Source organism: Argopecten irradians, chromosome 4 (assembly GCF_041381155.1).
Source record: "Argopecten irradians isolate NY chromosome 4, Ai_NY, whole genome shotgun sequence".
Classification (NCBI taxonomy): domain Eukaryota; kingdom Metazoa; phylum Mollusca; class Bivalvia; order Pectinida; family Pectinidae; genus Argopecten; species Argopecten irradians.
Genome location: NC_091137.1, coordinates 6,658,460 through 6,683,861, shown reverse-complemented (window position 1 = coordinate 6,683,861; position 25,402 = coordinate 6,658,460). Strand labels below are relative to the sequence as shown.

General features: G+C 34.5%; 1 protein-coding gene across 1 annotated transcript; it reads right to left on the bottom strand.

Annotated features, from left to right (window-relative positions):
• Positions 1-981: 981 nt before the first annotated feature.
• LOC138320457 (mediator of DNA damage checkpoint protein 1-like) lies at positions 982-25,277 on the bottom strand. The gene is made up of 16 exons (XM_069263419.1): positions 25,145-25,277; positions 20,234-20,427; positions 16,327-16,505; positions 15,581-15,703; positions 14,918-15,032; positions 14,376-14,543; positions 12,973-14,113; positions 12,632-12,748; positions 11,940-12,476; positions 10,219-10,304; positions 9,921-10,006; positions 9,263-9,375; positions 8,851-8,942; positions 5,133-5,207; positions 4,704-4,774; positions 982-4,252 (listed from the first exon to the last, which is right to left on the bottom strand). Exons 1-16 carry the CDS (start codon positions 25,220-25,222, stop codon positions 4,107-4,109), a joined length of 3,321 nt encoding a protein of 1,106 aa, XP_069119520.1. The 5' UTR covers positions 25,223-25,277; the 3' UTR covers positions 982-4,106.
• Between the last annotated feature and the right edge of the window lie 125 nt (positions 25,278-25,402).

Genomic DNA, 25,402 nt, shown 5'->3' with positions numbered 1-25,402 from the left:
ATAGAAACTTGACATGGAGTCAGGTGATGAAACCAGAAACATGTAACATATGTTTCTGATGAAACAGTTGCCCTAGACACTTCAATAGAAAAAAACATTTCCAGTGCAGGGAAAGTGAACAGCACATTTGGTTTGAAGTCATCCTGGCAAACATATTGGAAACACTGGAACAGCTCTCTCATCCCTTACATGGAATACTATAACTATACTATAACCTTACTATAAAAAAAAGTTAACAAAAGATGTATACATTTGTATGAATCTACTAGTATCAAGGTCCCGTTTATAAATAATCTTCTTTTTTATTTCTTCTTGAGTTTCATGACTCCTTCAATAATGACGATTACGTTAGGTGATCTGTAGGGGTGCAAGGTTACGTGTAAACGTTTTTTTTTTTGTTTTTCTTTAAAGAATTAACTTGAATAGATTTCTTTTGTTCTGGAGATATAACACAAAAATCTGAGTGTACTCTAAATAAACCGCTAGAGTACACTCAGATTTCATAAAAAAACAAATCTATTCAAGTTAATCCTTATAATTCAATTTACTAAAGCTAATCTCTTCAATATTCAAAATTCATTTTGGGACTCTTTTGTCTATGAAATCATTACACCATCATCTCAGCCAATCAGAAGCAACATCACACACACACACAAACGGCGACGCCATTTTTTCCCTTTATGGGCTGATAAAGTAAATTTTTAAGCAAATGAAAATGCTTGTAACAAGCAAAATTGAATTATTAGCATATAAATTAAAAGATGTGTGCAAATCTAGTGCATGAGGGCTTGAAGGGCTATGTGGGAAATATGTGCCTTGAAGTCCTCGAGTGTGATGCATTGTGTTGCTGCTACAGGGAGGAGATTCTATCGTGTTATTGTTTGTGTGGGAAGAATGGAAATTTGTATGTGTTCTTTATTGTAGGAGTGTGGATTGGAGTGTCTAGTTCTGTGATCTGCTGGTATGACTTAATTAGGTCTGGTGTTCGATGGCAATTATATTATTCATTATTTTGTAGAAAAATATTAATCTTGTGTATAACCGTCTTGTCTGTAATGTTGGCCAGTTGGTGGATCATGTTTGGGACAGAACTGGTGTTGTAATATTTGTTGTTTACAAATCTTGCTGCTCTGGTTGTGGTTTTTTTTGGTATCATATAAGACAAATATTTTGCTGAGGTTTTCAAAGTTTTTTTATTCTGCAATTAATCACATTGCTTCATTCAAATAACCATCAAAATATCCATATAGGCATCTAAAATTTAATACTATCAGTTCAAATCTATAAAACAATAATAATGTATGAATTCATATTTCATACAGCATACATTTTTCATTGATATGAAAAATAAATTATGGCAAAATGTAACAGTGAAGGGAGATTTTCAAGCAAAGCAGAGGACAAAATATACATTTGAATCATGTTTGGTAACATGACATATTTGTAATACCTATCTGTAATCAACTATATAGTATAATTCACAATAGACATGATATGTATATTTTTTTCATTTTTAGAGAAACATTATCTGAAAACAAAAGTTGATCAGATGAGCACAGTGATGAATTTGTGCATTTATAATACATCTAACAAAAACAGTATTTGCATCAGCTTCATAATTCAGTAAATGGCTTTCGAAGCAAAAATCTGCTGAAATAACTAGATGCCCACTAACACTCTAAATGTTTACTGTAACTTGTATGATACAGATCTTTACCCAAGTCCCTATAATACTCTCCCTTAAAACTACAACAAATGTAAACCAGACACCTACAATATATGGTATGGAAAAAATATGTATACATATAATCTTCTGTATAGACAAAATAAGGTAAAACTTTTCCCTGATTATATAAAATAGAATATGGAGGACGACAACTTGGACCAAACAAAACAAATACAGCACCAAAGCATCAACTGACAAGACAAAGTACTTTTACCACTAAAATACGTACATTTTCAGTACCGGGTATTTAACAGCAGTAACTAGCATTATGTATTCCTTCATTGCATATCTAGTTAAAGTGCAGGTTTTGTATAAGTCTTGTCAAGTATCTAAGAATTGTTTCACATTAAACAACATAACTTTTCTGTAACATTTAGTTCAGTCGCTAACATCCACAGACAATGCAGACTTTAAATCCTGGACTAACATTGGATTATTTTCACTTCAATATGAATATTTATCAGCACCTATACTTATCGCAAATATCAGCAAAGATGGCAGTCTTCTTTACTGTGTAACACACATATTCTGTGTTTGTACATTACTGAGTTATCTGTCCCTGTCGGTAGGTACTGATTGTTACGCAATGTTTTTATACGTGTAACAATATACTTAATTTTTCATAGAAAACATCATACATTTAGTTTACAATCAATACCTACCTGTAAGGGAGTAACTCTGTAATATGTGAAATAACTAACACCAGATGAGATGACAGTTTGCAAATACAAGACATCGATTGGTTTGCTCGAGCTCCATTGATATGGATATTCACACTCACATATATTGCTAACATTAGCAAAGACAATTGTCTTCTAATACTGGACATTACTTAGCAAATTGCTTCTTTATGAATATTCATCAACACAATTGTCAATAACATCAGCAAATGTCATAATCTTCTAATACTAGGCATTCATTGCGTGACTTGCTTCTAAGTATAAATAGCCATCAGCATATATACTGGGTAGCTCTAATTAACACTTGCACAGACAATCTGATATTTTAAATTCATTAGCTAATTACTTTGATATGAATATTCATCAGCAGACATATCACTAAACATGAGAGCACAAATGATACTTACAAAACAGTCATTGACTGACTACATTGAAATGACTATATTCATCAACATATTCATCAATAAAATAAGAAAATGCAATATTCTTAAAATACTAGGCATTCATTCATATGAATATGTATCAGCTCACTTCCGACTAATATCAGAAAAGATGAAAATCCCCAAACACTGGACATTCATCAGTTTATTACTTTTATTTCAATATAGATTTGTAAAATTTGTAAAAAAAAAAACCCAACACTAAATGATTGATATGAATATTTATCACCAACAAATTTTCTGATACTAATGTCAGAACAGAAAATGTATTCACTATAAGATGTATATTGGCTAAGTGCTATGACATGAACATTCATCATTGACATCAATATATTTGAACATAAAAATGTGTATATTTCTAATACTGTACATCAACTGGCTAAATGCTATGACAATTTAATATGATATGAATATCTATCACCACCACATGTTCTTTCACTAACATCACACAGTCAATACTTTTACTTATATATTTCTAATTCTATACAAACTCATCAGCACAAATCTTACTACATTTGTAATAGCACTACGACAGAATTCCATCTACAAGAGATAGCTTAATTAGTAGCTCCTTTGTATCCATACTCCCATGACATTGGTTTATAAAGCAAGGCAATTTGTAGTTTCAAATTATCAAAATAGACTTGATAAAATAAAATGGTTTTAGGGTCCAATATCACAGATTGTTGGGGATGGGGTTCACAACACAGACATTTAAAACAATTTATTATAAAAATTAATGATCACAGACATAATCAGCAGTTCACAATAAGACAGGCATAGTTCTGTAATGGTTTGCAACCTATATTATAATGTAGCCTTTTAATGTTAAGTTTTGTGTATTTATAGTTCTATAAATGAAATGATTGAATCCCATAAAACCTTTGTATAACTTTGTTTGTTTGTGTGTTACATTCATCACTGAAGGATGTGCAAGGTTCTTGGGGATGAAAGTCATGATACGTGAAGAAAAATTTTCTGACCCACTGCAATCACCTGTGTTCTGAGGGGCCCCCAAACTTAACAGTGAGACAGAGGTCTATGTATGGCTAGGAGCTATTTTAAAACAATCACTTTAACCCCTGGACACATAAACACAGAAATTGTGGGTCAAGGTCAAATGTCAGGCTTCTAAACCACTTTGGTCACCAAAATGTTTACAGATTGAAGAAAAAAGCTTTTCTGAAATACTGCAACCCTTTCTCATGGAATGATACAAAATGAACAAGATAAATATCAGACTAGATATCTATTAAACTCTTAAGTAAAACTTTTGCTCCTTTTTAGTGATGATGTCGGTCTTTTCTTTCCTTTCTTTTTCTTCTTCTTCACAGCAGTTCCATCAGCTATCTTTGCTTTGCGCTCTTCTGCCTTTTTCTGCATGTACATGATTTCATTCACTTTATCTGTAACAAAAAATTATATTTATACAATGTATATCAATGAGATAAAAATCAGTATCAACTTCTGTTTTGTCGTTTAACTTCTTTAAGTAAATTTACATTCACGATAAAAAGTGTTGACTACTGTAATATAGTTGTGAAAAGGTGTAATATTTTGCGATTTACTTTTGGAATTTATTCACTGGGTTTTATTTTTGCGAATTATCTCTATAGAATTTAAAAGAGTCATTCATATGACTAAAATGTGTCAAACTGTAAATTTGTTAATTTGAGGTATCAACTTTCGAAAATTTGGATGAATTTGATTTTCTGAAATCAAATCCGTCACGAATATTACCAGCTATACAGAATTCAATATTTACTATAAGAAAATAAATGTCCATAATAAATAACACATTGTATGATCAATGAGTACAAAAAAAACTTTCATTATAAACAATAACAGTTGTTGTACCTAGAGCTTTCTCTGCTGACCTCAGCTGTTTGTATTCCTCAGGTAGCCATACTTTGGGATGACTTAGTAACCTAAAAATAAAAATGACATTGCTTTAGAAATGGATACTGAAATGGTACAACTAACATCATGACTCTGATCTGACAATCCTACACATGGCTCTTTTTTCATCAAGCACCTTTTCCTTTAGTACATTTTCCAAAAGGACTACATGTATTACCAATATAGCAACATATACATGTGTATGCCAGAGGGACAATTTTTGTGACTGATATTTTTCTAAGTGAATTTTATAATCTCACCTTGACATAAACCTCTGACCTTTGTGTAAAGGTCAAACATCATCTAAATTAAGATATCTGACGATTCACCAATTCATCTTAACCCATTCTGCCCACACCAGAGCTATTAAACACCTCTATAACTTACCCTAGAGACTGTGATTTAGGTAAACTGGCCTTGATTTCGTAGTAGGTTGTCTGTCCTGATGGCGGGTACAGGGCTCTGGAAGGTAAAATTAACTTTTAATACACCTTCTCTTAGATATAATGATAATCACTCTAAAGTAAAGTTCTACAGAACCAATGATGTTTTCAGAATAGATAAATTTATTCATGAACATTTTTCTAACAAGAACATATATCTTGAAAGTTGTCAAATGTCATTCTCTGTTTTTATGTGGTGCTGATTGCATTGTTAACTGAAGAACAATCCACAATTTGAGGGTAGAGCCACATGTAATTCTATAGTTACTGTCCCCAAAAAAAACCTGCCAAGCTACAGCCAATATCTGGCAATTGTTTGGCCTTTAAGCTGCAACCTAGATATAGATTAGGCGTTAACAATAAAACTGTAAGTCAATTCCTCAATAATGTAGTTATATGACACAAGGTTGTAGTGTTATGTATGGCCTACCTTTCCAGTACAGTTCTACTGAACCAGTGATATTGTAGATAATGTAGTTATATGACTCAAGGTTGTAGTGTTATGTATGGCCTACCTTTCCAGTACAGTTCTACTGAACCAGTGATATTGTAGATAATGTAGTTATATGACACAAGGTTGTAGTGTTATGTATGGCCTACCTTTCCAGTACAGTTCTACTGAACCAGTGATATTGTAGATAATGTAGTTATATGACACAAGGTTGTAGTGTTATGTATGGCCTACCTTTCCAGTACAGTTCTACTGAACCAGTGATATTGTAGATAATGTAGTTATATGACACAAGGTTGTAGTGTTATGTATGGCCTACCTTTCCAGTACAGTTCTACTGAACCAGTGATATTGTAGATAATGTAGTTATATGACACAAGGTTGTAGTGTTATGTATGGCCTACCTTTCCAGTACAGTTCTACTGAACCAGTGATATTGTAGATAATGTAGTTACATGACTCAAGGTTGTAGTGTTATGTATGGCCTACCTTTCCAGTACAGTTCTACTAAACCAGTGATATTGTAGATAATGTAGTTATATGGCTCAAGGTTGTAGTGTTATGTATGGCCTACCTTTCCAGTACAGTTCTACTGAACCAGTGATATTGTAGATAATGTAGTTATATGACTCAAGGTTGTAGTGTTATGTATGGCCTACCTTTCCAGTACAGTTCTACTGAACCAGTGATATTGTAGATAATGTAGTTATATGGCTCAAGGTTGTAGTGTTATGTATGGCCTACCTTTCCAGTACAGTTCTACTAAACCAGTGATATTGTAGATAATGTAGTTATATGACACAAGGTTGTAGTGTTATGTATGGCCTACCTTTCCAGTACAGTTCTACTGAACCAGTGATATTGTAGATAATGTAGTTATATGACACAAGGTTGTAGTGTTATGTATGGCCTACCTTTCCAGTACAGTTCTACTAAACCAGTGATATTGTAGATAATGTAGTTATATGACTCAAGGTTGTAGTGTTATGTATGGCCTACCTTTCCAGAACAGTTCTACTGAACCAGTGATATTGTAGATAATGTAGTTATATGACTCAAGGTTGTAGTGTTATGTATGGCCTACCTTTCCAGTACAGTTCTACTGAACCAGTGATATTGTAGATAATGTAGTTATATGACTCAAGGTTGTAGTGTTATGTATGGCCTACATTTCCAGTACAGTTCTACTGAACCAGTGATATTGTAGATAATGTAGTTATATATGACTCAAGGTTGTAGTGTTATGTATGGCCTACCTTTCCAGTACAGTTCTACTAAACCAGTGATATTGTAGATAATGTAGTTATATGACACAAGGTTGTAGTGTTATGTATGGCCTACCTTTCCAGTACAGTTCTACTGAACCAGTGATATTGTAGATAATGTAGTTATATGACACAAGGTTGTAGTGTTATGTATGGCCTACCTTTCCAGTACAGTTCTACTGAACCAGTGATATTGTAGATAATGTAGTTATATGACACAAGGTTGTAGTGTTATGTATGGCCTACCTTTCCAGTACAGTTCTACTGAACCAGTGATATTGTAGATAATGTAGTTATATGGCTCAAGGTTGTAGTGTTATGTATGGCCTACCTTTCCAGTACAGTTCTACTGAACCAGTGATATTGTAGATAATGTAGTTATATGACACAAGGTTGTAGTGTTATGTATGGCCTACCTTTCCAGTACAGTTCTACTGAACCAGTGATATTGTAGATAATGTAGTTATATGACTCAAGGTTGTAGTGTTATGTATGGCCTACCTTTCCAGTACAGTTCTACTAAACCAGTGATATTGTAGATAATGTAGTTATATGACACAAGGTTGTAGTGTTATGTATGGCCTACCTTTCCAGTACAGTTCTACTGAACCAGTGATATTGTAGATAATGTAGTTATATGACACAAGGTTGTAGTGTTATGTATGGCCTACCTTTCCAGTACAGTTCTACTGAACCAGTGATATTGTAGATAATGTAGTTATATGACTCAAGGTTGTAGTGTTATGTATGGCCTACCTTTCCAGTACAGTTCTACTAAACCAGTGATATTGTAGATAATGTAGTTATATGACTCAAGGTTGTAGTGTTATGTATGGCCTACCTTTCCAGTACAGTTCTACTGAACCAGTGATATTGTAGATAATGTAGTTATATGACTCAAGGTTGTAGTGTTATGTATGGCCTACCTTTCCAGTACAGTTCTACTGAACCAGTGATATTGTAGATAATGTAGTTATATGACACAAGGTTGTAGTGTTATGTATGGCCTACCTTTCCAGTACAGTTCTACTGAACCAGTGATATTGTAGATAATGTAGTTATATGACTCAAGGTTGTAGTGTTATGTATGGCCTACCTTTCCAGTACAGTTCTACTGAACCAGTGATATTGTAGATAATGTAGTTATATGGCTCAAGGTTGTAGTGTTATGTATGGCCTACCTTACCAGTACAGTTCTACTGAACCAGTGATATTGTAGATAATGTAGTTATATGACACAAGGTTGTAGTGTTATGTATGGCCTACCTTACCAGTACAGTTCTACTGAACCAGTGATATTGTAGATAATGTAGTTATATGACACAAGGTTGTAGTGTTATGTATGGCCTACCTTACCAGTACAGTTCTACTGAACCAGTGATATTGTAGATAATGTAGTTATATGACACAAGGTTGTAGTGTTATGTATGGCCTACCTTTCCAGTACAGTTCTACTGAACCAGTGATATTGTAGATAATGTAGTTATATGACTCAAGGTTGTAGTGTTATGTATGGCCTACCTTACCAGTACAGTTCTACTGAACCAGTGATATTGTAGATAATGTAGTTATATGACTCAAGGTTGTAGTGTTATGTATGGCCTACCTTTCCAGTACAGTTCTACTGAACCAGTGATATTGTAGATAATGTAGTTATATGGCTCAAGGTTGTAGTGTTATGTATGGCCTACCTTTCCAGTACAGTTCTACTGAACCAGTGATATTGTAGATAATGTAGTTATATGACACAAGGTTGTAGTGTTATGTATGGCCTACCTTTCCAGTACAGTTCTACTGAACCAGTGATATTGTAGATAATGTAGTTATATGACTCAAGGTTGTAGTGTTATGTATGGCCTACCTTTCCAGTACAGTTCTACTGAACCAGTGATATTGTAGATAATGTAGTTACATGACTCAAGGTTGTAGTGTTATGTATGGCCTACCTTTCCAGAGTTTTAGCACTAATGTTGACCCCTTTAGCTGCCAGTTTAGCCTGCATCACGGTACATTCCTGTGCTTCCTCTGTCTCAGGATACTGGAAATAAGGAATAGGAATATTCTTATAATCCATAAGATGTATATGTATCTATAAATGGAAAACTGCAAGTAACAACAATTTGGATTGGCTTAAATCTTTCATCCAAAATACAAAAATATCTTTAAAATTATGTTATTCAAAATAGCCAACCAGTCTAATCAGCTTCAAACCAGAAATGTGAGTATATGATTGAAGTATTTATAAATTTGTTCTGAGCCTTTGTGTTGAGAGTATTTTGCTTATTTGTGTGTGTTTTCAATAGTTCTCTATTGAGTGGTTTTTAGTACTGTGTTGTTAAGTGAAATATACAAACTTACATCGCTGTGGTTGACTGTGTTTAGATAGAGAGGTTTTGTGTAGCGTATCTTCGGAGCTGCAGTTTTTCTCTTCACAGGAGCTGATTTGGCTCTCGTGTAAAATGAAGACTTTACTGTAAATAAAAAATAAACATGCTCTAACAATATGTATTTTGCTGAGCTTATTATTTTTGCTTTTCTTTGTTATAAAAAATCAAAGATGATACTGTATCAAATCACTGCTCAGCTAATAGCCTAAATATGTACACCTTATAGTAAATTTTAGTATTATGTCTTACTAGATACAGGTATCAAATACAGAAAGTTACACAACTATGGCCTTATAACTGTTACCGTATTTTCCGGAGTATAAGCCGCGACTTTTTTCCCTGAAAATTGGTAGTGTGGCTTAAACATCAATGCGGCTTATCCGTATTTGTGATATATTTACAGTATAAGTTTACAGACAGTTTTCGTGATTCTAAACATCGATAAGCATTACCGTACTTCAATAGAGATCGATCGTATCAGAAACATGAATCACAGATGGTTACGTGGGTGCATGGGCCTAACTTTTGGGTGCGGCTTATATAACAGTGCGTCTTATACATGTACAAAACCTGAAAAAATGTGGTTTATTGTCAGGAAAATACGATACACAGCTATGTCTATATATTACCATTAGTTTTAGATGAAAGTCCCGGTGTTTCTGCATGGCCATGTCCATGGGCACATCCATGATTACAGCTAACTCCCGCTCCAGACCTTTGAAGGAGTAAAGAAGTGGGAAGGTTACAACTTTCACAAAACAACAACTACAGTATTTTCTCGAACAAAGATTGAAGAAACCCTCAATTTAAATTTTTAACTTGTTCCAGGATTAATCTTAAAATGGAAGGTACAATGTATCTTATATAGGTTCAGGATATTGAGGTTCAGATGCTATTGCGTGTAGCCTAAGAATTTAGATGTGGTACCTCTCAGCAGCAGTCAGCTCCGACACAAGTGTGGACTTTGGACTAGGAAGTGAAGCAGCTCTATGGATACGACCTTTAGTGGGCTTCTGTTGGTAAAACAAAACTCTTATAGATACGACCTTTAGTGAGCTTCTGTTGATATCACAACTGATCTAAGTATATTTACTATATACCAAATGTTATACATCTTATAGATACGACCTTTAGTGAGCTTCTGTTGATATCACAACTGATCTTATGGATACAACCTTTAGTGAACTTCTGCTGATAAAACACAACTGATCTTAAGGATACAACCTTTAGTGAACTTCTGTTGATATCACAACTGATCTAAGTATATTTACTATATACCAAATGTAATACATCTTATGGATACGACCTTTAGTGAACTTCTGTTGATATCACAACTGATCTAAGTATATTTACTATATACCAAATGTAATACATCTTCTGGATACGACCTTTAGTGAGCTTCTGCTGATAAAACACAACTGATCTTAAGGATACAACCTTTAGTGAACTTCTGTTGATATCACAACTGATCTAAGTATATTTACTATATACCAAATGTAATACATCTTATGGTTACGACCTTAAGTGAGCTTCTGCTGATAAAAACACAACTGATCTAAGTATATTTACTATATACCAAATGTAATACATCTTATGGATACAACCTTTAGTGAACTTCTGCTGATAAAACACAACTGATCTTAAGGATACAACCTTTAGTGAACTTCTGTTGATATCACAACTGATCTAAGTATATTTACTATATACCAAATGTAATACATCTTATGGTTACGACCTTTAGTGAGCTTCTGTTGATCAAAATCACTACTGATCTAAGTATATTTACTATATACCAAATGTAATACATCTTATGGATACGACCTTTAGTGAGCTTCTGTTGATATCACAACTGATCTAAGTATATTTACTATATACCAAATGTAATACATCTTATGGTTACGACCTTTAGTGAGCTTCTGTTGATCAAAATACACTACTGATCTAAGTATATTTACTATATACCAAATGTAATACATCTTATGGATACGACCTTTAGTGAGCTTCTGTTGATATCACAACTGATCTAAGTATATTCACTATATACCAAATGTAATACATCTTATGGATACGACCTTTAGTGAGCTTCTGTTGATCAAAATACACTACTGATCTAAGTATATTTACTATATACCAAATGTAATACATCTTCTGGATACGACCTTAGTGAGCTTCTCTTGGTAAAAACACAACTGATCTAAGTATATTCACTGTATATGGAATTTAATACATAGAGGATATTCCTTGTTTCTTGATGAATACCAGTGATATTTTACGAGTGAAGTGAAAACTTTGATATTTTTCACGAGCGTGAAGCATGAGTGAAAAATATCAAGGTCACGAGATGAAATATTGTTGGTGTTCATTAAGAAACAAGGAATATTCTATTTATTACATTTGTTTTCTCGCTTCCATTTACAGAAGACCATCACTTCTAGTTCCGCCAAGGTTTTTCCGCCGTTACATTTTACAGAGTTATTTGCCCTTGCAATTGATTACTTCATATTTTGTGAGCATAACATCATATTTCTACACAAAAATATGACTTCATTTTTTATCATTGTATCAGTAACTTTGACATATTGACCTTTGTATCAGTAACCTTGACATTTTGATCATTGTATCAAGGTACTATGAACTAACTCACTTACAGTGGTAGGTAGGGTTAATGTTGGTGGTGTTGATTCTGTCTCCGGGGCTACAGGCACTGGAGAGGGGGGTGGCTCTGGGGAAGAATCCCCAAATGATTCACTCATAATATCTGGTGTAAATGCTGACGCCGGTCGCTTTAGGTGCTTCTCTATCATGTCGTCGATCGCTCTCTCCTTCTGTGACCTTGGGGAGGCAACCTTTGGTTCTGATCTTGATGACGACATCTTTGAATCTGCTCTAGCTGATGACATGACAGTACTTGGGGATTTAGGAATTTTACATTTTGGTGATTTGGGAGATTTCGGTGAAGGGAGATTATTAGAGTTTGAAGACAAAGGTCGAGTTAAATGTTTTTTCATAAGTCTTTGTATTTCTAACTGTCTGTCAGTAAATCCTGGGACTTCTGAACTTGGGGTATTTTCCTGCTGTGTTGCTGTAGTTTCTGTACCTTCTACCAAATCAGAGATATCTTTCTTCTCATCATTAAAAGGAGATTTAGTTTGCTTAGATTGTGCAGACATGGGTCGTCTAGTAACCTAAAAGTAAAAAAATATGTTTTGACAGCAATTGGAATATACATTGTATACATAGTTAATTAATTTTGAACCATTCATGAGTGGGACACATGTAGATATGATCCACAATAAATACCAGTATAAAACAGACTACAGACTGAGGCCTGTCATCATACCTTCTTGTTACCAGTGTGATCGCAATCCTTCTCGGGTGCCATGGCAACAAACCCTAACCTTGACCCTGGTCGTTCATGGTCATCTGTTGTCCTGGCGATCGGAGGTTTGTGCTGTACCTGTTAAACAAATATGGCAATAACTTTTACATAAACTCTCCATAACATTTTTCCCATTAAAATGTTTTAAATTTTTTTTATCATTGTGACATCATTTTTTTTTTCGTCCATGAATATATCCATAATGATAGACAATAAATGTGTCATTAGCATAGTTTTATTTCATAGAAGGGTTGATTCCCTTTATGTTTTCTATATTTTTACTGAGGTTAGCAAGTCCATACCTTAGCACTAGGAGGTCGGATGGCCTTGGCTTTCTCCCTATTTATATCGACTTGATGGGTCACCATCTGTTTCTCGTTTATACGTAACAGCTGAGAATCTAACACACTTTTTACTGCAGCACTTTCCTTAGAGTCAATTTCTCCCAGATCACTTAACATTGTTGTGGGCTGTCCTGATGCACCTTCTTTTAACTTCTCAAACATTTTATCTACAACACTTGATCGACCAATGGCCGACTGCCTGGAGATTTCGTAATAGTTTTTAGTTGGTTCAGAAGTACATTTTGTTGGAGATCCCGGGCGGAGTAAATCTGGAGTAATTTCAACATCTTCATCTGATTCTTCACTAGCTTCATCTTCTGACACTGTAACCTGTTCAACCATTGTAACAACATCTTTCTCTCGTAACTTTTTTCGTAATATTTTCCTCTTTCTTTCCTCCTCTCCATAATCCACAATAATTTGTGTTATTGGTTTCTGTAGCGACCTTCCCACGGGTTTACTGCTTGGTCTCACTGCTGTAGCTGAACTAGGACGCTGTCTCACCTGCGGTCTGTCATGTTCTATTTTTTTAGTCACCGCAGATGACGGCCTTTGACCTTTCTTTGTCACTGTAACTTGCGGTACGTAGCTCTCTGCATTTCCTTCAGAATAATCCACAAACCCTACCATGGGTTTACTTCCAGCACTTTTCACAGACAAGGCGGCCTTAAGTTTTTGTTCCTCCTCTACACTCACAACACCTTTACCCTTTGACCTCTGACCTTCCTGTTTTGTTGGGGACAGCCTCCCTACTTTGTGCCCAGCATTTCTGGGTGTGATGTCTATGGTTACGTTTCTCTCTTCTATAAACTTGACGACAAACTTCTCCACTGGTTTACTTTCCTCACTAGATTTTTTGGAGTCTGCTGGATTAATTGGTGCTTCTTCATCAGTCCAGTCACCGTCACTGTCGGAGGATGATTCTATCCTACTGTGAAATGAAAACGAGTCTTCATCTTCCTCTGGAATGGTGGGCTCAACAGGTTTGTCATGGCTTTCCTCGAAGTCACCAGATTCATTAGCTTCCGTCACTTGATTGATAAAGTCGTCGTCGTCTGGCTTCTTACTTGTAGAATACTTCTCAGCTTTTTCCAGTAATCTATCCAAAACAAACAAAGATTATAAAGCAAAACTAATTTCAATATTATATATAAACAATAGAAGTACTGTTCCTTTCCAATGCATATCCTAGATGCTATTTAAAATTTACAAGACTTCCATTTATGTGAATCTGAACCTTATAAAGGCATGCAAAGTTATTGTATAAATCTGACATCTGACCAGTCTTACCTTATTAACAAATATAACCTGGATTTTTTTATTCTCATATAACTATATACTATACTGTACTATACTCATACCTTTCAGTGTCAAGGTCACTGTCTTCCTCAATCTCCTCCTCGTCCATGGTTGGTATATCCAGATTGAGGTGGAGAGACTCGGGGGTGGGGCGTCTGAGCAGTTCAACTGGGTGTGGAGCCTCTGTCTTCGTCTTTGTGTATTTCAGTTTCACCATGTCGTCATCATCACTAAACATAACAAATATTGTAAACAACTGTAATATATGAAGAAGAAGCTTGATGCATAACTATAAAAAAATGATAATAAAAAGAGTTTCACCATTTATTTTGTTTGCAACTTTATTTTCTGTTATCAATAATGACTATGAAGTGAGTTATTTTTGTGATTTACAGCCTTAAACAATTTCTAACATCATCTTTTTTTTTATTTCAACCACAATGCCATATTGCTTTTTGAGAATGTTTTGTTTTATCACAAAATAAGTAATCACAATCAATACTGCCTGCAAGGACAGATAACTCTATAATATGCATATATAGAAAACCAAAATGATTAGCTTGAATATTAGAATTAAGATATAAATGAAGTATATATCAATTACCTGTCTCCCTCATCTTCGTTAGGAATTTCCACATTAATATCGAGGTGAGGTACAGGTGTACCCTGGGGTGGGGGAGGTGGGGTACAAGGTACTGAGTGAGGGACACTGGCCACACCTATAACATAACATTGGTGACATGAATGTTGCTGGATTTTAGTGGATACATCGTTAGGACAGTACATACTTGTGACAAAGCGCATGAATAATATCAATTTAAATCACTGAATTCCCTAGAAACTAAGCTTTAGACTACTGGATTACAACTCTGAAGTTTGACAGATCAAGATAAAACGATCTCTCTAGCTGAGCAGTATGTTATATATTATTTAGGACTTAATATTGGAATGATGATGGATGAAATATTACTTATAAGTTATTTTCTCATCATTAAGATACCACTTGAAGTTTTAAATAATTCCATATTTACATTATGTAACAGTGTAACAGTACGTAGGAGAAAGTTCCAAAGTAAAAAAGACATCCTTCATACCCATCAAGCAATAAATGTATTTTCATATACTGAAGGAAAATTGCAGTGCATTTTATTTTGTTGTTTTTTCTTACCTAAAAACTGAGTATTTTTATAATACAAAAAAAATGTTTTTGTGTAAAGAATTATTGACTGATGAAGATGAACCTCTATCTACATATATATATACTGACCCTGTTCTGATGGAGCGTCCGGATACTTCATCCCCGCCGGTGGTCCAGCCCAGCCTGTAGTCACAGATTGGTAAGGGGTGTGTTTAGCAGGGCGACCCACAGTGTCAACCTTGGCTCCCCTAACTAAAACAAGAAATTCAGAGTGTAACAATAAGTACTTTATACACTGTAACTCTGCTGTTAACTTATTCATAAACGTGTATTAAGGGATATGTAAATATAATCATGATTAATGAAGCTTTGGTATAATTTCATACACACCAATTTTGTTTTTGACAATTAAAGAGTTGCTGTGAAATTTGGAAGATACATGCACATACCTATTGATAGAAGTTATTTTAAAATAAAATATCTGAAAGTGTTTAGGCTAATCACAGTTTAACAACAATTTTCAAATCAAGATAAAATCATTTCTGGTAATACAAAATTTACTAAATTTGGGAAGAATCTTAAGAACTCCAATCTTATTTGATGAGTTTAGTGAAGATATAATCACAAATTTTGCAGTAAATGAGAAAGGAAAACTTCACTACTCATGTGATTAAGCTAATCATGCTTTGAACAACAGATGATTAATAAAAGAAATTAATGCATTAATACATTGTTTTCTATTAATCAGTTATTACTGTGCAAGTATTTCGATTTTTCCTGAAGTTCATATGTAGTTACAGCAGTATTTTAGTAATAAACATCTAGTAGGGGTAAAAACTTGTTCCTTTAAAAACACTTCGGAACATGATACAGACCTGATATTTTAGGTGGTCGGGGAGGAAGTGAGCCTTCCTTAGCGCTCTCTGGACGCTGTTTTTTCCCACTGGAGGGTCGGTACCTCCTGGCTGAAGTCTTGGCACTCTCCGGCCGATGTGGTCGTCCATCAATCTGACCGATCTGTTTAACAAGGTCTGGTATCGAACCATTACTACCCCTGTTAAAAGGAAACAAAACTTTTAATTTCATGCTTTATTTTACATATTCTGCCTGATTCTGGTTGTTGTTTATATAACATGCTAACATGAAATAGTCACAATAACGTAGTGAAGGGAAGTTGGAGATCCTAAACAATACAAGGGAACAGTAGTGCTTGGTGGCCTCACGCTGATGACAAACCCAGATGTAGATTCTGAGCTATTGGTATAATGTTTCACACCTGAACTATTCCACCATTGAACAACAGTCTCACCATTTTCACTTTTTACCTGATTTGAATGTTAGCCATTATCTTGATGTACTCAATAGCTGTATGAAAGTATGCTGATTCTTCAAATCAATGTATCTCCTGAGCAGACTATCTTCTGTTATAAGCTGATGCTTTGTTACGTTTAAAAGTTACACAGCCACACCACTTACAGAAGATCACTCTGTTATCGTATTTGGTGTACTAACAACCCCATGAGGTTTCAAATGTTTTTAGAATTTAAAAACACCAAAACTTAAATTCTGCAAGTTCTGCATGGGTGAAAAATATTTTGATTTCTAAATATGATAATATGTTATTATAGGGAAGATAATATAAAAAATTATGGTCTGCCTTCATATTACGATAACACCTGTGGCTTTAAAACAACTGAGATCCAGAAAGACCCAATGATATAAAGTCTGAAAATTACCAGATAAAACAAAACCACTCATATGGCATCCTGAACACTTTTTTTTGTGTCTTTTTTTTCCGTAATATAATGAACAGTATCCATAGTATGAACAAAAATAATCATTTTCTACAAATATACATAACATAAACATGAAATAAATAAAAATATATTTTGAAAATGGTATTTTATAATTATAGTGTAACATTGAGTAGAGGTGCTTCAATCCCAAAGAAAGGAAAGGGTGTTGATTGCAGGAGATGGGACGTTTATTATGGTAATTATGATATTGTTGGCTGTGTTTTTATGAACATTAATCATTTCTGTTGAGAAAGCTTGACACATAGATATTAAATCAAAGACTTTCGCTGATGCTGTCACCTTCATGTAGCAATAACATATAGATTATTCATGACTTGATTTCATAACTAAACTACCTTTAAACATCTCATAAGCAAATCAATACTTTACTTTAGACGGTCCATTCTATAAGTTAAAGATACACTGGGTATGCATGCCTAATTGAGCTTAGATAATAACCTCAGGTTTGGAGTTATTATGAAATAGAGCGTTTTAATTTTCTGTGAAAATTGTTTCCTAAAAATCAATTGTGGTGCGGAAACTTTATTGAGTATTGATTAATTTACATTTTTGAAAATCACTCTTGAAAAAGTTTATATCTTGAAGCAGAAGATTCCAGGAGCAACTACATATTTTCTTTTGTGAATCACCAAGTAAGTGAAAGCCAAATAGCATATTTCCATGCAATTTCTAATGTTAGAAAAAGACACTGTTGACTTCTGACCTTTGGGTCAAAGCAAAATAGGTACCAATCAGTAACATTTTGATACTGATATTATCGCTTTGTCATAAACCAAATCAAGAAGCAATCATGTTTATTATCGTTACGGTAAACCTTCGGTTAGTTCGAACAAAATTAAATAAATATTGATGGACCAGTTCGAATTATCCGAAGTTAAGCTTCAGGAAAAAATCGTGAGTTTGAACTATCCGAGTTGAAATCGGTATAAAACCACTTTTGTACCGATGTACCTGGCATAAGCAATGTAAGGCAGAAAATCTTTAGGGAAAGTATTTAGTTTCCTGAAGATATTATATTCAACCATTTTCTCGTAAACATGAGCATTTAATTGGTGAATTTATAATTAATTGCGTAGCAGAAGCCGCGTGCATATGTGCACGTGGACCAGCACCATTCACGATCACGGCCTATAATTTACATCGACGTCCGTTAACTGAGATAGAAACTTTATTTAAACCACAGAAAATCTAGTTAGATCTTTGTTATATTTCGTAACAAACGTAAATTTATTTATTTACTTTTTAGTTAAAGAAAATCCGGTTGCATTTACGAAACTGCTGTTGAACATATTTGTTTACGTTCATTTTGTAAAATTAGGTCACAAGCGCACTGTGACTGTCAGATTGTCCAAAACTCGATTGCATATTGTCAGCTTCTAAAATTACGTAACTAGTTTTAACCTGATGAAATCTACGTATCTATTGTTCAATTACCCAACACGTGGATTGTTTTGGCTGGAGCTGAATATGTAATCACACTCACTTGCTGCACAGGCGTCTGCTTCTGGTTTGATAAAAATATAATAACCTATCCCTACAATATGAACAAGGTGAGACACTCCGATACTTCAACTGTGGAACGGAATTGGAACTCTTCAAGCGAGCAGTTGCAAGAAGCAATCTGATTGGTCAATTAATTTGATTAACCAATCAGACTGCAACTTGCAAAACTGCTTGCTTGAAAGATCAACTTCCGTTCCATAGTTGATGCATCGTCCGCTACTTGGATACTTCGTGTCCTGTTTCATATTAAAAAACGTAACTTCGCGACAAAAACCTGGCATACATTGCAAAAAGAGGATTCTTAATTAAGGTACGTTGATTGAACGAGCAGACATTCAATATTTTCGTCAAATTTGGTCTAATTTCAAAATGAATTGGAGCGTACCCTCAACTTCCGGTTCATGGAGTGTCTCACCTTGTTCATATAGTAGGGGTAGGACATAGTACCTATATTTTTCCAAAACCAGATGCAGACGCCTGTGCTTGCTGTGACCAAGCGGCTGACTTTTGATGCTCGCTGTGACACCTCGTCACTGGCCTGTCCAAGCCAGCGTGAGGCACGTGTTTACAGGTAATTTAACACCTTGATTGGCTAATTAAAGATAGATTGAATGCATATTTTAATACCGACTTAAACTGATATCCGTATCTAGATTGGACTTAACAAACATTGGCGGTTTCTTCCACGTGTTTCCATACAGCGAATTTAAATATACATTGTCCGGGCCTAAGATTAAACATTTGGCCTTGCTGCTTTGTGTACGATATATCAGCATAAATATTTTTTATTTGTGGCTTAAAATGTTCATTACTTATCTGTCATATGGTCATTATAATGATCATTTATACAATCTTTATTCCAAACATCAAAACTGTTGCAATATTCAAAATATATCGCCATTTTTAGGGACCCCATTGCGCCGGTTTGCCAACAAAAATCTTACTTTTACGTTCATAATTTGACGTGTTCGAACTATCCGAAATAGGATTGATTATAAAAAGTCAGTGTTCGAACTATCACTAGCTAAAAAATTACGGTTTTTCTGGAAAAAACTGTGTGTTCGAACTATCCGGCGGTTCAAATTAACCTGAGGTTTACCGTAACCAAATGATAAAATCAAAGAGATTTAACGACAATTCACTGCACAACAGCTTTAGGTATCGAAAATATACTTTATGTGTTTAGCTCTGAAGTTTATTGATTTCCTGCTTACTACAGAGTGATGTATACATTTTGGTGAACTTTACACCAGCTTATTCATGGTGATTTGATTTGGTTAACTTATACATCCTATTTACAGCTGTTGTCATCTTAGTAATTGGTGTTGGACATTCATACTTTTATTTCAGCACCTGATAATCACGGTAATTAATCTCAAACTTGTGAACTAGAGGTACATGTATCATATATGGTAGGATGTGCATCAGGGTAATTATTTTAGAAAATGAACAAGAAACATACCAGGCCGTTTTCTGGCTGATTAGCGTCGATAGAAGAGGGTTGGTGGTCAGGTCCGTGAAGCTTTGACTCCGTTTGTTGTTACTGGTCAGGTTATTTCCCTTTAGTTCCCTCGGGTCCACCAAGCCAACATTGTACACATTGGGTTTGACCTGTTCCAGCTGGGCCAGTGAGGCAAATGTAGAGTTTAGCCATTTCTGTAAATAAAAATCAAAAAATCATAAATTAAAGTAATGAATATTAAATGGTACACATGCTTGTATAGAACATAAAAAGCTAGAAAACTACCCATACCGGAATAAAGTACATAAAAAATATGTTAAAAAAAAGTACAAAAAAAGCATGCTTTTTTTTTTTACTCAATTTGGAACCGAACTTACCTGGCTCCAAAATGAGTCAAAAAAGTACAAATGTACTAAAACAGGCTTTATTGTTTTACACCATACAGAAAAAGTACAAAAAAAGTACTCTGTGAGGGAAAAAAGTACAAAAAATGTAAGTGCAACATTCACTTTTTAATGAAATAAACATCTCTTAATTACCGGTAGTTAAATTATATTTCTCCCTAATTATCAATTGTAAACAATTTTTAATTAAATATTTAATTTTATTAAAAAAAAACTTTTCTTATCCCCCCTCCCCCTCACCAAAAAAAATTTGGAGTAGAAAAAAAAATCAAAATAAAAGTACACTGAAAATAGTCATGCCTTATGAAGTCCCATAAGTCCCAAAAAAGTACAAAAAAAGTACTCTGAACATTTCTCATTCATCCTGTGAAAAATTTTAAATTAAAAAAAGTACAAAAAAGTACTCTGCAAAATGTTTAAGTCAGAAAAAAGTACTCTAAACATTTCTCATACCATGTAAATAATTCTAAGTCCAAAAAAAGTGCAAAAAAAGTACTCTGCAAAATGTTAAAGTCCAAAAAAAGTACAAAAAAGTACTCTGCCCTGATGGTCAATATTGTGTTTGGAAAAGTACTAAAAGAGCATGCTTTTTTTGTAGTTTTTAGAAAAAGTACTAAAATATGTCACAAAAAGCAGCATAAAAGTATGCTTTTCTGTACTTTATTTCGGTATGGGTATGTACATGTATATAAAAGCATATTGTGCAGTACTCAAACAATGTTAGAGGTACAGACCGATGGTTACTTTTTGAGATTGTAACAATATAAAACATTTATATAATATTTTTCAAAGATATCAAATGCCTATCAAAGATATCAAATGCCTATGAATGCTGCCTACTTCTTTTTCATAAATAAACAAACATATTGACATAATCAGTCGTGAAATAAATCTAAAGAAACTATTTACATTGCTTAACGTTAATTTTAATGACGAAGACAAAACATCAATATAGTGACCTGTCCAATAAATAGGAAAAAAAAAGTCTCACTTTTACTTGTACATTACATTTTCTGTCTGCTTGAACTCACATTCCCTTGTTTGTAGTAACAAAGCGGTTAGCCACAATATTTAAAAGTAGGTCAAATGTTATTGAAGTGTCTGAAAGTGACTGTGAATTTTCCATAGATAATTAGTCAACAGAGAAAGAAAATTCTATTCCCCAGCCATTTTTCATAGACCTATTATATCATCACATACATGTATTGTTTTAAAAATGAAAGGACCGTAAGATTGATTGTTATGTTTCTAAGAGTTTTGTAATACTAAAGCAACAAAATCCAATGGAAATTGCTGAATTTACAGATTTTTCATAATCATCAAATATAATTATTTATCCTTGTCAAGCATTTCAGTAAATATACGTCAAAATCAGAATTTGTCCATGTATGCAGAATAAAAGAATTTATGTCAAATTTGCATAGGGAATAGGGCCATCATGATAAGATTTTACATAGACCGACCAGACTTTTTATAGCCTCTGGCCATCGGGCCACCCATAATCATGAACACTGTTATTGAAAGGATGCATCATACTTAAGCTTAATCCTCTAAATACTGCCTATGATGTCACGAGATATGGTTAAACTATATTTATGGATTAATTAATACCTAACTGTAATTACACATTGATGTTATCAGCTTGGTAAATGGTTAAAGTTATAGATATTATTATCACATCTTTCCTTCTGACTAACTTCATCTGACATTTGACTGGGCATCAAAGAAATAAGCCTTCAGAAATGACAACAATCAGCAAAATAACTTCCGATAAGAAATTGTCTGACTCTTATGTGATGGGAGTGTAGCAGGTTTTACTTGTATATACCTATAGTGATACTGCCGTCTTCTAGCTTCGAGCTGGGGGGGATTTCCCTTTAGCTCAGTCAGTTGAGTGGTGGACCAGTCAGTTTGAGCCAAGCTAGAGGCACACTACGTACTCTCGCCCTGTTACAGACTTCTATTTTTCAAAACAACAACAAAAATGGTTTTCTAAATCCACAACCTGTTCATATTTGACAAAAAACAAAGCCAACTATTTTGTGGGTAATACACTGGAAATCATGGATTAACAAGCGTTTTAACAGGGCAGGTGTAACGGAGCAGCCTTGGGCGGGAAATGACTATGATGTATTTTTTCAAATCACCTCTGAGTAAAGCAAGGACACGGTTGATACCTATAAAGCTTAATTACTTGAATCATTACTAATTTACGATCAATTACGATCGTAAAGAGCTATAGAGAGCCAAGCTAGATTTCAGGTGTTCAAAACCAGCACTACAGACGACCATGATAGAAACTATAGCCTTCGGAGCTATATGACGAGCGCTCTGATTGGTCTATCGTGAGTGGTGACAAGCAATGTGAGCCATCTTCTCTACTGCGTGGCAGGTATAAATACTCGTGCACGCACACAATTCAGCAGATTGGTTGCAGGACTGGTTGAGCAAGCCTATTCACTGGTGAGTGCCAGCAGTCTCCAGAATGGAGGCACTATGGTGCACCATGCCTCCTTATTACCTCCAAACTCAGATAGAATATACATTTAATATTGAATAAAATAATACAGAAATCATTCTGATAGTAATATATAACAATTGTAACCACTACTCAGAAACAGTACGCTGAGTTTGTGATAACACTTTTTATATAGGCCTTGTAGCAGAATTAGTACTTATCAGCTATAATGAGACTAGTACAGACTGGAATTAGCCGGGAGAAAGACAGGTTTTTACCGTCTATTTACCGGGGTTGGGTTTAACAGTGACAAGTAATTATAATGACGGTTAGCCACTATGGTCTCGAACAGTGAGCAATAATTTTGTCGTTACCGGAAATAGTGGGGTATGAAGGTGCATTGACAGTGCCTCGGTTGAAAGGGTATTGCGTCCGAGGGTAAGACAAGTAGGTTAAGGTCAGCCCAGTGCGCTAGGGATATGTTTGGTTAAACCCTCAAAACTTCCACTATTAATTTCACTGTAAATATTGTGTAAAGTTATTAAATTCCATATCTAAATTAAACCTGCGCTCTGACAGCGTGCGTGGACAAGATGCCAGTCTGTTCTGTTACTCAGGGTTAAAGGTCAATAGTGGGGACATTAGGTCAGTAATTAGTTTGTTCGATAGGGGGTGGGTAGGTTGGTTATTACACATACAGGAGACCGACTGACTAAGTCAATTGGTGACAAGTTAAATAAACTTTTAACCCATTATAATATACAATAGACAACCTTTATTAAGGATATGTTAAATGAAATTTATTTGGGAAATGTTTTTGATTCTCTTGAATTCGAAAGTGTTAATTGGTTAAAAACTAGTCTTCCAAAGACTAACAACTAAATTCATACACAATTGGAGACAAGAGGTATTTGATTCAAAGAAAGGAACAAATTATAGAATATATAAACAAGATCTTATTCTAGAAAGATATCTTATTGAACTCCCTCCTAAACTGGCTGTAGCTTATTGTAAGTTCAGAACATGTAATGTTAAGCTTCGTTTGAGTAGTGGCGTAACAGAAGGTATATTGACTTGATGTGTTAGATATGCTCTGATTTTGCTCTTTTCCCATTGTTTAATGCATGGTCACGTGAGGTTCCATATATACTATAGCATATCAACTCGAAGTTTCTATTTATAGAAACATCGAGTCAATATACCTTCTGTGACATCAATCATTACTCATACGTTGAGTTCTTCAGGGTGACGTCCTGTAACCTGTAATTAATATATAAATCGGAAAATTCTTTTGACATTTTTCAAAGGAATTACATACCTAATATAGAAATTAATGATCTAAGTCTACATCCTCGGCCATTATTTAATTATACCAAGGCGTTATAACACCTTGTTGAGGTCCATAATTGATAAATACACGTTTGTACTTGACGACTTTTTTTGTGTTTAATTACTCCTTTCTTTGACCTATTCTCTCCTTAAATGATGGAAATTGTTCGCAAAATGATATTTGTTAAGGAATATGTTTAACAGAATTGCAGTGTTAAAATATGAAATTATATACTCTTTTTAACATCAAATACGTATTTCAAGATTATGCTCTTTTTAAATTCGCTACATTTCGTAAATTTTCGTTGTTTATAACCATTTTCAGTGTCAAATCTAAATAGGCAGATAAGTTTATCTTAGCAAGTTTACTACAGAGCCTTTTGTCTGGAAAACTGTTATAAATATTTGTTTCGCTGAATAGCTGAAATGACATCTTTGGTAAGCTTCTGGGCTTGTTTGATGTACGTTGATGCTTTCTGCAACTGGTATAATAATATACATGCATTTTCGGGTACTGTTCGCATTTAAATTCCAGATTCATTATCAGTTGTCGGACTACCGGGCCTTAGGACTATTGCGCCCTAGGACTATTAGGCCGTAGGGATATAAGGCGGTCACCAAAATAACTGTTCGACTTCGAGCACTGTCCTGTAACTATTTCGCAAAAGTATTAAGATTTTCACGAGCTGAAACATTGGTCTGATTTAAGAAGATTTTTACCTTTGAGGCGTTTGCCTGTCCGACTTTTTCACACTGGTCTTCTTCGTCATCACTAAAAAAAGAGTTATTCAACTCCATTTTAGAAATATTCACTTCACGTTTAACATAACTCAAACGCCGCCATGATAGTTTACATGTGAAACCAACGTGTAGTTTGTAACAGAAATGTCCATTCGTTAGCATTTGGAGAGCCTCTCCCATGTAGCCAATCAAAAGGGATCTTTCTACGTGAACGAATCACAAATCACGCATGCGCAA

Bases quoted from the DNA above. Each gene is read 5' to 3' on its own strand.
- LOC138320457 (XM_069263419.1), bottom strand. From the start codon at position 25,222: ATGGAGTTGAATAACTCTTTTTTTAGTGATGACGAAGAAGACCAGTGT. The intron at 16,506-20,233 runs GTATGTTTCTTG...TCCTTTTAACAG, and splicing joins ATCAGCCAGAAAACGGCCTG to GGGTAGTAATGGTTCGATAC. The intron at 10,007-10,218 runs GTACCACATCTA...ACTCCTTCAAAG, and splicing joins GAGCTGACTGCTGCTGAGAG to GTCTGGAGCGGGAGTTAGCT.